Raw genomic sequence first — 12,715 nt, 5'->3', positions numbered from 1 at the left:
GCCATGGCACTCACTCGAGCCAGGGCAACACAGTAAGACTCTGTCTCAAAAAAAAAAAAAACAAAACAGAACAACAAGGGTTACAAGGATGGAGGCGGGTGGATCGCTTGAGGTCAGGAGTTCGAAACCAGCCTGAGCGAGAGCGAGACCCCGTCTCTACTAAAATCAGAAAGAAATTAATTGGACAACTAAAAATATATAGAAAAAATTAGCCGGGCATGGTAGTGGAGGTAGTGGAAATGAGATGTTGGTCAAAAGTTGTAAACTTTCAGTTATAAGAGGAATAAGTTCTAGAGAGCTAATGTTCAGCATGGCAACTATAGTTAATAATGATGTGTACTTGAAATTTGTTAAGGAAGTAGATATCAAATGTTAGCACCACACACACAAAACGTTAACTATGTCAGGTGACAGGTTAATTAGCTTGATTGTGGCAATCATTACCCAAAGGTATATTAACAAGATATCAAAACACCTTAAATATATGTGATGTTTTTTATTTGTCAATCATACCTCAATAAAGCTGGAGAAAATAAATAAATAGTATGTAAATTGCCACCTAGAAGACAGAGAACACATACATCATTAGGACACTTTTCACTGCAAGTAACAGAAAATCCAACATCATCACTCAAGATTCTGGCAGGGGCCGAGCGTGGCGTGGCTCATGCCTGTAATCCTAGCACTCTGGGAGGTTGAGGCAGGAGGATTGCTTGAGCTCCAGAGTTCGAGACCAGCCTGAGCAAGAGCCAGACCCTGTCTCTACTAAAAATAGGAAAACTTAGCTGGGCGTTGTGGTGAGCGCCTGTAGTCCCAGCTACTTGGGAGGCTGAGGCAGGAGGATTGCTTGAGCCCAGGAGTTTGAGGTTGCTGTGAGTTAGGCTGATGCCACGGCACTGTGTCCCGGACAATAGAGTGAGACTCTGTCTCAAAAAAAAGAAAAAAATTTCTGGCAGGAAACATTTTCTAACTCATTTCCCTCCCTCCCATCTCTTGTGGGTGTGTTTTCTTGGCCAAACCCAGGTGAAAGCCACAGAGGAAGGGTACCCCCTGATGTAGTTGAAACAGGTCAGCGGCCAGGGCAAGAGCAGAGTGGAAAATGGTTGGAAGTGGATCAGAAGATATCACACCAACCAAACTGGCTTGAACAAGGAGAAGCTTATTTTCTCACATATCAGGAAGTCCAGAGTTAGGGGGTTTATGGAATAGTTTATTCAGCAGGGCATTGGTCTCATGCATTGTTCTGCTCTGCCATCCTCAGCACATTGGCATATCTCTCCTCATGGACCCAAGATGGCTGCAGCAGTTCTGTGAGTAAAATTCAACCAGGACTGTATTTATTCCCATGCATCAGTTGTTTTTTTTAATAGACCATTTTTAGAGCAGTTTTAAGTTCACAACAAAATTGAACATAAAGTGCACCAAGGAACACAATTGCTGGATTGTTGTGTAGTAAGGGTATGGTTAGTTTAGTTTAGTTTTGTTTTACTTTTTGAGACAAGGTCTTGCTCTGTCACCTAGATTGGAGTACAGCATAGCTCACTGCAACCTTGAACTCCTGGGCTCAAGCAATCCTCCTGCCTCAGCCTCCCAAAATGCTGGGATTACAGGTGAGAGCCACTGCATCCGGCTACTTTGGCCTATTTTATAAGGGCATTTATCCCATTCATGGGGGTTCTGCCCTCATGACCTAATTACCTCCCCAAAGACTCCGCCTCCTAGTACCATCACCTTGGGGGTTAAGATTTCAACATAAGAATGGGGTGGGGGAACACAGACATTCAGACCACGGTGTAACTGGCTCTATAACAAATTTCGGTGACCCCTGTATGTTTTTTATAGTCTTTTCCCTGTCATGTTTTAGGCTTTCAGGTCAGTAGGGCTTGATGACTTGAGTTGTTTCCCAGAAATGATGGAATTTCTGGAAGACAAAGGAGTAGCAATTCTGATGGCCCCTGGGCAGGCTGCTGATACCAGGACTCACCATCCCCCACAACCTGCCCCCAATGCACAAGTAGCCCCTTTGCTAGTTACACCACGACCTGCCCCAATGCCTGTGGCCCCTCCTTAAAAAGCCCATGATCTCTGTTAATCGGAGAGACGGATTTGAGACCTGATTCCCCATTTTCTTCTGACTTCTTTCGTAATAAAAATTCCTTTCCTCCTTGGCAATCCTCATTGTCTCAGTAATTGGATCTTTGTGGGTGAATAACCTAGGCTGAAACCCCCTTGCAGTTTCAATAACAACAGCACTAACCTTTTTCTTTCTCTTTCTCCCCATTTTTATTTCATACATAAGTTGTTGGAAGCTAATGTTACAATTTAATCTTAGGTAACAGAACAACAGAGACTATGACATAATTTGGTAAGTATTTAATATAGACAGTGATACAATGATTGTTGGGACTATGTATTTCCTCATTTTGGAGAGAGGGTGAGAACTTCTTCACTTGTAAGAAAGATTAGCTGCGCTTTTTTAGGTGGAAATATGGAGTTGTTTCATTGTTGTATGGACGTTCAGATGCATGCACAAGAGTGTATATGGAAGCCTAGTCTCCAAAGAGATTGTCTGTGCCCGTTATCCATTTATCGTCTCTCAGTAACAAATCCACCCTTCCTTGTGCTCTGTGATAGTGGAGAGTGGCCTGTATTTTTTCTTTTCCAGCTGACAGTGCTCAGCTTTGTCAGTAGAGGGAGCTGGCAGGACGCTGTAGGAGGCAGGGGTTTGTTTCTCTCCTTGGTTCTGGAGTGGTTCCTCCAGGGTCTGGCTCCGAGAGCACCTGTGGCTTCTCCAGGCTCCAGCACTGTGGGCTTCTGCAGTGTGGGCAGCTGCTTCAGTGCCCGGGTCCCCGACAGTGCATGGCAGTCAGCAACACGCGATGGCTAGCCACTTCCCTTGGCACCCCCTTCGTGGCTTTGCAACACGATCTGAGGTACAGTACAGCTTCCCCCAGCACCCAAAATGTCAGATTTCCAGCAAGTTCCACCAGTGCAGCACCTCAGTGAGCCACAGCCACATCCTCTCCAGTGAGGTCTAGAGCTTAGTCCTGATGGGAGGGAGGCGAAGGGAGCTCTTCCTTGGGTATCTGTCTCTGCCCCAGGAGGTAGTGGCTGCTCCTTCCATCTTGTATTCCTTATTCTTTAGCATTCTTTTTCTTATTAGCCAACTCCTCAGTACTCCAACCCCTGCTACAGTAAATATTTCTTTACATTAAACTTTTCCTGTCCAAATTACTGTGTGGCTTTCGTCTCCTGACTGGACCCTGACTGATACAGTGGAGAATGGCAAGATGGTTAGATGGTGAAGAAGGATGAAGAACCTCAGATGAGGGCAGGTTTCATCTTGCAATCCAGGGATGCATTGGGGATCAGTGACCTGGGTGTCAAAGCTCTTTTAAAAGACAATATTGATAATAGAACAACACATATTGAGCTCTAAGCACTTTATATCTCATTTAATCCTTCCAACGGCCCAATAAGGTAGTGCCATTGCTGTTAATCTTATTATACTGATGAAAGAGCTGAAGTTAAGAAACTTGCAGGATATCACACAGCTGGTAAGTGATGTGTTCCAGTTACAACTGCCGCATCACAAACCATCCCGAAACTTGGTGGCATAAAACAACCATTTTATTATGCTCATGGATTCTGGGGGTCAGGATGTTTTAAATGTACTCAGGATTTTGGTTTTATCCAGGAATGGTAAGGCCAGTAGCTTAGAAGATGACTGCTATTGGAGATATAGTTTGTTACTTACAGTTCCCAAGAGGAGTGAGCATACTATGCCACGCAGGTCCACACATGGAAGCACCAGGTCAGCCAGAGGCAGAAGAAAGGAAAAGCATGGACACAAGCCCTTTTGTGTTTTTTGGGGGAGCAATGGGCATGGCAGAGTAAGCAGGCTAGGCTTGCTAGCAATGGGCTAGGCAGGTTTAGGACTGGCTAGTTTGAATAATTCTGGTGAGCTCTGGGGCGTAGGGACTGTTTCTAATTATCCAGTACCTGGACCTGGGATGACTGGGGCAAAGGAATATTGCCTCCTAGAGTGTAAGAGCCAGATAGAGGAAGTGGTTCAGCCTATGGACTCAGGACTGGTTGGTTTGCATGTCAAAGTCATGCTTCCAGAGATAGTTGTTTGCTATCTCTAGGAATCAGTTAACTAATTCCTAACTAACCAGGGCAGCCTCTCCCCTGGTTTGCAAGGCCTCAAGATGTCAAAGCATCATAAAATACAGAAAATAAAAAACATGATTAATACATAGGAATTCAGACATAGCACAGCGGGTGTAGCTTGTTTCTGCTCCACAATGTCCAGACTTCAGCTGGAAAGTCTTGGGACACTGAGGTTGATTTGACAGCTGGCCTTTCTTTCTGGCCACAGTGAAAGTCATTGCACTGGGGCTTAGAGAACCAACCAAGTAGCACTATTCTTGTTCTCTGAACAGCCTAGGCCCTGCCTTTGCTCTCACAGTCCCCTCTGTTTAGACCTGTCGGGGCTGGGATTTTACCCCGCTTACAAGCTAATAAGCTGGCCTGGTGTTGTTCACGGATTCTGGTAGATGACATGAGATGCCTTAGAGACAAGGCAGCGTGAGCATCCATCCTAGTTATGCCTGCTCCCTTGTCCTCAACTCTCATGGGAGCGACACAGAAGGGGGCGTGTGGACGTTACACATGCAGCAGGTTTGTGACACAGCTGAGAGGCGCCGAACTTGGGGAACCCATCACCATTGCCACCGCCACCATTTTTATTGTAAGCAAGCCGGCTCCTTGGGAGATGTTCCCTCATCTCTCAAGGTTGCTGGCTGCACACACAACACTGAGGCATGGTTGGGGAAAGAGCGGTCGTGGCCTTGCATTCACGGCACACCCAGCGATAACATCTGGGGATGCTCAGGCCCCAAGGTGGCCTGCTGCTCCCAACAACCTATCTCCCATCTCTGCTTGTGGAAATTCTATCCAGCCTCGAATTACACCTTGCGCTGGAAGATTCCCCAGCCCTTCCCTCACACGTATGCTCTCCTTCCTTTGTATTTTCCTTATAACCCTCATCTACGCCTCTCTTTTGTGTCTACAACGGTCCCTCCCCTGCCAGCAGAGTGCAGACACCTTGAGGGCAGGGGTTGGTCCTCTTCATTCCTGCCTTCCACACCCAGATTGTTCGCATCTAGCAGGTGCTTGGACCATATTTGTTGAGTTGGACGGAATCAAGATCTTCCTGCATGGTTATGCTTTTCCAGAGAGTCTGCTGGACTGTGCCTTGGAATGTGAAAACATTCCAGGATTCCAGAGGCTAAAAATATCGCCCCAAAACCACTGCCGGGCGCTTCCTTGTAAGGAGCGAGTCGGGACTCCGGAGGCTGAAAGTTTATGCCCACTAGGTGGCGCCCTGCGCCTCCAGTCTCCGGAGGCCTTTTTTAGAAGACGGGAAGGATTCTCTTCCCTCCCCTATCCCAGTGTTTATTCGCTTAGGTCCCCCACTCACAGAAGTCGTGTCATCAGTCCAGCACCCACGTTCAGCCCCTAGCTGCCTGTCTGAGCCTCAGCCCTACTTAAGATGGCATCAGGAGGGCATTAAGCATGTCCCTCCAGCTGGTGCCAAGGAAGGGATGCCAAGGAAAAGCCCTGAAACTGGGGTCAGAAGACCTAGGTTTGAGTCCCAACAATGACACTTACAAGTTGTGTTTCTCCAGGCAAGTCACTTAAGCTTTCTGCGTCCCTGCGAGAGCAGCTGAGAATAAAATATGGGAAATTATATAAAAGCACTTTCAATGTGGACATGGCGTCAGCTCCACCTGGGCTGGTGTTTCAACTGTCACCACCAGCTCTGTGAACACGGTCAACTTCTTTAACCCTCTAAGCCCTGGTTTCCCCATCAGCGATTGAGAGCTAATAACAATCATTTCATGGGGTTGGTGTAAGGATCAAGTAGAAGAAAGAATTTAAAATGCTTGTCATGGTGCCTAGCATCTAGTAAGTAGTCAATTAATAAAAAGCACATATTTATGATGTATCCCTGGCCCCTAAAACAGTGCCCAGCCCTTAATAGGTGCTCAATATCTATTTGCTGGGTAAAATAATTTTACAGATGAGGAAACTGAGGCACAAAGAGATCAAGCAGCCCCTTCCCCCTCGGCCTAGGTCCCAGCACTAGGGAGTAGTGACGCAGTGAGCATAGCGGGGCAGTCTGACCGCAGAGCCTCCACACCATGCCGTCTTAGATAGGGCTGTTGTACATCACCATTTGTTCATTTAAAATGCACATTCAGAGCTTTCTCAAGTATCTGTAGGTGGGCTGAGTTGGCAGTGAGTGGCATTAGCCCCCCGAGAAGCCACCTAGTTTTGCTCCCCCACGGAGAGCCAGCCCGCTGGAAGAAGGATCTGCTTAGCCAGGCCGGGGGCCAGTGGATTCACCTTGTGACCAGGAGATGAAGGACCAGCTCTGCAGCGTGGGGTCTGCTGGAGGTCTGATGCATGTACAGTCCGCAGGCTAAGAGGGGCCCTCTCAGTTCCATTGCTGTTCCTGCGGCCACTGGTCATCTACTCCACTTATATTTACTGAGGGTCTCCTATGTGCCAGGCACAGGCAAAGATGGGTAAGACATGACCAGAGGTTATGATGTAGCTGACTCAGAACTACTGCAGAGGGGTGGTCCAAGTGGGTGCCTAGAAGAGCAAGTAAATAGCCTGGGAGACTGGACCAAAAGGAGGCAGCATTTAAATTGGGCATTGAAGGATGAGTAGGAGTTTGGCTGCCAAGTGGGGCATTCTGAGGAATCTGGGAAATTTAAGAGGATTAGTGGAGCCGGCATGCTGGGTGGGAGCAGGGGAAAGGGAAGGAAGTGGAAAACCAGGAAGTTGGAAGTTGGTTGGGGCCAGATTGTGAAATATGCCACATGGACGAGAAAGACTGTATCCTGTGGTCAATGGGGAAAGCGGTGTAATGAACAACCAGGTGTGCTTTAGAAAGATGCCGCGGGGTACAAAGGTTGGATCTGAAGGGGAGAGAAGAGAGACCAGCTGTATGAACCCTTCTGGGGTTCATTTTCCTCCTGAGTAAAACGAGGAGCATAATTGTATGTGTCTCTGAGGTTGTTCTGAAGCTTGAATGGGGACGCACGTCCAGCGTCGACACAGTAATAACAAAAATGTAAGGCTTCATTAGGCTCCATTGCAGGCAGCTTGGCCTAGCAGTTAAGCACGTGGGCTCTGCTGTCTCTTGGAGCTGGTTTGTGTCCGGCCATGTTAGGTAGCAGATTTGGAATCTAGGCAGAACGGGAGGATGGCAGGAGGGGTTGCATAAGAGGGTGGGGATGAAATGTTTAGTGCCGTGTGTGTGTGGGGGGGGGGAGCCTCTGGTGGCTGATGGTCTCTCACACTGACACTGGGAAGTGGACGGCTGAGACAGTCTGAGCCCAGCTTTAGGCAAGATGAGTCTCAGGTGGCCCGGAAAGATATGGCGGATGTCCAGGTGAGAATGGGTGCCAGCTCAAGCCCAGCTCTGCTCCCCCTCGCCAAGGAAGGGCCAGGAGGCCCAGGGGCGCTAGGCCAGGAGAAGGGGAAGGAAGGGGGCCCGGCCAGAGGCTGTTGGGACGCTGGAGAGGCTGACTTTCCCCTCGGGGCTGGACCGGAGCGGGGGAGGCAGGGCGGGTAGGGGCGACCCCAGATGTGGCAAACTTGGCGCGGGCGGACGGGCGGAAGGCGGATCGGTGCAGGGCACCCCGCCCTGCCCTGAGGATGAAGGAATCCGAGCCGGGAGTCTGGCGCGGCAGGGAAAGGGGGGCGCCAGGGTGGTGATTGAGACGGGAGGAGAGATGGCAGGAAGCCGGGAGGAGCGAGCGGGGGAGGAGACGGTGGAGAGGAAAGGAAAAGGGCGGGTAGGAGGGTGGAGAAAGGGCGAGAGAACGAGAGGACGGCTGGGGGAGGAGAGAGGGGAGGAAGGGTGGGGAGAGAGGAGGAAGAGAAAGGGCTAGGAGGGGAGCGCGGCGAGGATCCCGCGGCGGGCGCGGCGGGCACCTCGGCCGGGCCGCCCCGCGAGCAAGGCGCCGCCATTCCGCTGCTCGGGGCGCCGCCGCCGCCGCCGCCACCGCGCCCGGGGGCCATGCTCCCGCCGCCCCCGCGCCAGCCGCCACCCCAGGCGCGTGCGGCCCGGGGCGCGGTGACCCTGCAGCGGCCCTTCCTGCGCGGCCCGCTGGGCGTGCTGCGGCTGCTGCAGCTGCTGGCCGGCGCCGCCTTCTGGATCACCATCGCCACCAGCAAGTACCAGGGCCCCGTGCATTTCGCGCTCTTCGTGTCCGTGCTCTTCTGGCTGCTCACCCTGGGCCTCTACTTCCTCACGCTGTTGGGCAAGCACGAGCTGGTGCCCGTGCTGGGCTCGCGCTGGCTCGTGGTCAACGTGGCGCACGACCTGGTGGCGGCCGCGCTCTACGGCGCCGCGACGGGCATCATGATCGACCAGACGCAGCGCCACAGCTACTGCAACCTCAAGGATTACCCGCTGCCCTGCGCCTACCACGCCTTCCTGGCGTCCGCCGTCTGTGGCGGCCTCTGCCTCGGCCTCTACCTGCTCTCGGCGTTCTACGGCTGCTGCCGCCGCTGCCAGGGCAAGCAGGAGGTGGTGTGAGGTCGCCTGCGCCCGCCGCGGCCCCGATCGGGGCGGGGGACCCTCCGGAGACCAGCGCCCCCAGTCCTTCCTGCTGCCGCTGCCCCGCGCCGGTGCGCCCCGGCACCCTCCCCTTGCCCTGCGTTTCCACTGCCACCCGCGCCCATGAAGCCGACACGCAGGTCCCGCCCGACGACAGCGCCACAGCCCAGAGTCCGGACCGCCGGGCGGCACGCGCCGTCTCCAGGGACCAGCGCGGAGCTGCGATCCGAGGGGTGGACGCACACTCCAGATGGGCCGCCCCGAGGCGAAACCTCGCGGTTCCTCTTCCCCTTCCCTGCCGAGAGCGAGACGTGGACAGGCGCCGCGTAGATCCGGGGGAGGCTCCCAAATTGGAACCAGCCTCACAGCTGCGCCACGGCCCCCTCCCCTCCCGCCCCGCGGTCGGAAGAGCACCCCCTTCCCTGGCCCCTCTTCCAGCCTCCGGTGCCGTAACAGGCGCCAGCCGCAGGCGGAGCTGGGGGCAGGCCTCGGCTGGTCCCGGGATGAGCGAGGAGTTTGGTTTTAGCATGGGATTGTCCGGGCATCGTGCGCAGCCCCTCTGCCCATCTCTCGGTGCTTTGGTGTTTTGGGGTGGGACCCATCTGCGGAGGTGGGGACGGGTAGGAAGGGCCGGCGGGCTGTACCTTTACACCTTCCGAGTTTTCTCCCGCCTCTCCCTACTCCGCCTTTGGCCCTGCGGTTTATGCAGGCCAGCGCCAAACACACGCTAACTTTCCTGGCCTCTCAGTGACACAAGTCTCTTCTCAGCCTTCTTCTCACAGGCTTCTACTCCCCTCCCCTCACCCCCCAATATGTTTGCATTAGGATTCCCACGACCATCGAGGAATGTAGGGTGAGCCCCACCCCTTCTTTTTACAGATGGGGACCGGGAGCCTGCTCTCGGGAACAGCCAGAATAAGATTAGAATCGGGTCTGTGCGCTCGCAGTCCAGCGCCGTTTGCAGGAGAGGAGGGGGTGAGCCCGGACCGCTGGCTCTGGAGCTAGCCCGCGGAAGGAGTTTCAAGGCCAACTAAGTTTGTCAACGGTGCTATCTCCCCTTCTTGGAGATTGGCCATGCTCATTAGCATGTCAAAGACTGAGAATGCCGCAGTTACGGAAGCCCAAGTAACTTAGTTTACTGTATTAACTGTTTTTGGGCCTGGGCCAGTACTTCCCACCGTAGGGTTCCAAGCAGTCCTGAGCTGTCCCGGGACTCTCGTTCATTCCTCAGGGGCCCAACCCATTGGCTGTGTTCTGTTTGAAGATCTGGGGAGCTCTATCCCTTTCCCAGGGAATTTCTCTAGCGAAGGGAGGGACCCACCCCAGGGACCCACCCCAGTGAGGAAGGAGATTGCTGCCCCTAACCAACCAGAGACTTGGTGAACTCGAACATTCCTTTACATTGTTGAAGAAATGAAGCCAAGGTTATCCAGACGGTTTCCCAGTCTAAAGGAAAGTCACCTGTAAAAGATACGGGCTTTGAACGTGAACAGCTGGGAGGGTGGGTCCTGCTCACCAAAGAGAAGAACAATCTCTGGAACTGGGGTGAACTGCTGGCTGGGCCTGGAAGGTAAGACCCTTCTTGGGTTTCTGGAGGGGGCCATAGGCATTTGAATAAAAGGCACAGAGCCTCTTCTTTTTCCAAAAGTTAAAGAGTTTTTGTTCAGAGCAAGTTGGAGAGGCCACAATAACCACAATAACCACAACGTCTAAAGAGTTGTGAAAATGCAACTATTTTGCTAAATCTTTCAAAGCTCTACCTTCTCTGGAGCAGAAATTAGAATAGGGGAGGCCATGTATTTTTGTGAGCTTGTTTTTAAAGCTTAGTAGCAGAGGTGTTAGGTTTCCCTGTGGAGGTTGTGAAGGTGGTGGTGGGGATGGGGGTGTTGAGCACACGTGTAAGTTTTACGGATGTCACCATCAGCACCTGTGTAGCCCTGCTCTGTGGCTGGCACTGCTCAAAGCATTTTACAGGTATTTATTTATTCTTTCAATAACCCTACTGAGGTGGGTCCTAATGTTCTTCCCATGTTCCACATGAGGAAAATGAGTCCCAGAGAGGTTAAATAATTTTCCCAAGGTCTCTTAGCTAGTGAGGAATGGTCGAGCTAGGATTTGAAGCCTGGTAGTTTGGCCTTTAAAGGACCCAGGCCATACTATATATAGTAGGAGGTCAGTACATGCTGGATACTGTCAATATGGTTACTTAAAAAATTTTTTTAAATTGTGAGAAAATATAAAATATACTATTGTAATCATTTTTTTAAAAAGTTTTTTGTTAGTTAGTTATTTGTTTTTGTGCCTTTTTTAAGGGGGGGAAGGGATCTCCCTTTTTTGCCCAGGCTGGTCTCAAACTCCTGGCCTCAAGCAATCCTTCCTCAGCCTCCTGAGTAGCTGGGACTACAGGCGTGAGCCACTGCACCCACTCATCTTAACCCTCTTCAACACATTGACTACCACACAAAAAACCCAGAAACTCTAACTTGGGGCCACAGTGTTTTATTATGAAAACAGAATAAAAACTTCAAGTGTAATTTAAAGGTAAAAACATAAATAGAAAAAAGAAGTTTATTGACTTCTATTCATTTAAAACACATTTTTAGAATTAAATTGTCAATATTAATTGTAACAATAAGAACATCAACAAGTAAGATTTTATATATGCTTCACGTGGCCCTAGGGTCAAAACTAGAGTGAGTTAAATACAGCTCTCGCAGCAGTTAATGTGGTAAGTGTACAGGTCAGTGGTGTTAAGAACATTCACACTGTAGTGCAACCATCACGACCGTCCATCTCCAGAACTTACTCCATCTTGCAAAACTGAAACTCTGTACCTAGTAAAATTGTGGTTATTTTTGTTGTTTTTTTCTCTCCTTTGGGAAATCCCAGAACACTGAGTCCCAAGGGACCCCTGAGTCCTTCATTGTCTGAGGCTGGGTCCTGCTGTCATGCTCCAGGAAGAATAACTGTTCCCTCAGCCCCAACCGCTGATGCCAGCCAGAGCCTGGGGTGGGCGTCACTGGGACAGTTGGTGCCTTGGAAGCCCAGTGACTTTTGTTCTTCTGTTGCAGGTTTCCATGTTGCTGGGGCCATGGAGATTTCCAAGGTTGGCCATACCAGCTTCTCCCAGGGCCCGCTTCCCTGGGCTGGCCACACCATTCGGGCCTGGGCCAGCAGAGGGTTTCACAGTCCTCACTGGCAGTAGGGGGAGGTGGGGAGAGGAGTGACCTCCGCCCCACAGCTTCCTTTCCACACCATCCAGTGGAAGAGTCAAGATGGGTGAAGATTGATTTTGCCTTAAGAGAATTCCTGATTCTTCTTGTGCCGTGACTTGGGCATAAGATTATGGACACCTGGAACTGAGCTGTGCACCCCTGTACCCTAAACAATGGGTTTGAGTTTGAGCTTTTGTTCTTTTTTCTTTTTCTAGATCACCCTCTAAGTTGCATCCTCAGCTCAGGTCCAGCCCCCTCAGGATCCCCTTCTTACCCCCAGCCCCTGGTGCTGTGTGTGGTCAGGTGACCTTACTCAGGAGCAGATATCTCCTTGGCCTCCGTGGTGCCTCATCCATCCAGACGTGCCTGTAGCATTGCAGAGCTCACCGGCTCTTCTAGATGTGCCTTCCGGCTCGCTTCCAGCGGCTTGGCAGTCCCTCTGTCTGCCAGATGTGAGAAGGACTCGTAAGACGGCCGGCACACCTGCCCTCTCCCTCCAGGTCCTGTGCCATAGGAATGGCCATCTGCCCTGGCCCCGCCCTTTTGGATACTGCAGGCAGTCTCAGAGGCCACCCCTTTGGACGCCAGGACTCAGTCCAGCCCAAGGCCACCTGGGCAGCTCCCAGTCCAAAGCCTGGGGCCACTTGCAGACCCAGGAGAGGATTTCTACAGTGTTCTGCCAAGGCCAAAAGGGAGGGATGAGGGGAATTAGGGAGAGGGAACCAATGTGCCTCATTCGGTAGTTTAGTGGTGATTACTAATATGCTTTTCCAAATAAAATTTGGTTGTCTGATCTCAGCGTTTGTGTCTTTTATCCTGGTCCTCTGTGGTAACCCTGTGTGCCAGGTCCTCCCAG

At 51.5% G+C, this 12,715-nt stretch overlaps 1 protein-coding gene across 2 annotated transcripts; it reads left to right on the top strand.

The window, feature by feature from the left end:
* Positions 1-7,984: 7,984 nt before the first annotated feature.
* MARVELD1 (MARVEL domain containing 1) lies at positions 7,985-12,644 on the top strand. 2 transcript variants are annotated; one of them, XM_012654448.1, is made up of 2 exons: positions 7,985-10,214; positions 12,075-12,644. In XM_012654448.1, exon 1 carries the CDS (start codon positions 8,102-8,104, stop codon positions 8,621-8,623), a length of 522 nt encoding a protein of 173 aa, XP_012509902.1. In that variant the 5' UTR covers positions 7,985-8,101; the 3' UTR covers positions 8,624-10,214; positions 12,075-12,644. The 2 variants fall into 2 exon arrangements, with proteins under 2 accessions (XP_012509902.1, XP_012509901.1); XM_012654447.1 differs by having other exon boundaries at positions 11,716-12,644.
* Positions 12,645-12,715: the final 71 nt, after the last annotated feature.

This window comes from Propithecus coquereli, unplaced genomic scaffold, assembly GCF_000956105.1.
Source record: "Propithecus coquereli isolate 6110/MARCELLA unplaced genomic scaffold, Pcoq_1.0 Scaffold440, whole genome shotgun sequence".
Classification (NCBI taxonomy): domain Eukaryota; kingdom Metazoa; phylum Chordata; class Mammalia; order Primates; family Indriidae; genus Propithecus; species Propithecus coquereli.
This window is presented reverse-complemented; position numbering and strand designations above follow the sequence as displayed.

What these genes read in the sequence shown, in the direction of transcription:
- MARVELD1 (XM_012654448.1), top strand. Translation starts at nt 8,102, where the DNA reads ATGCTCCCGCCGCCCCCGCGCCAGCCGCCACCCCAGGCGCGTGCGGCC.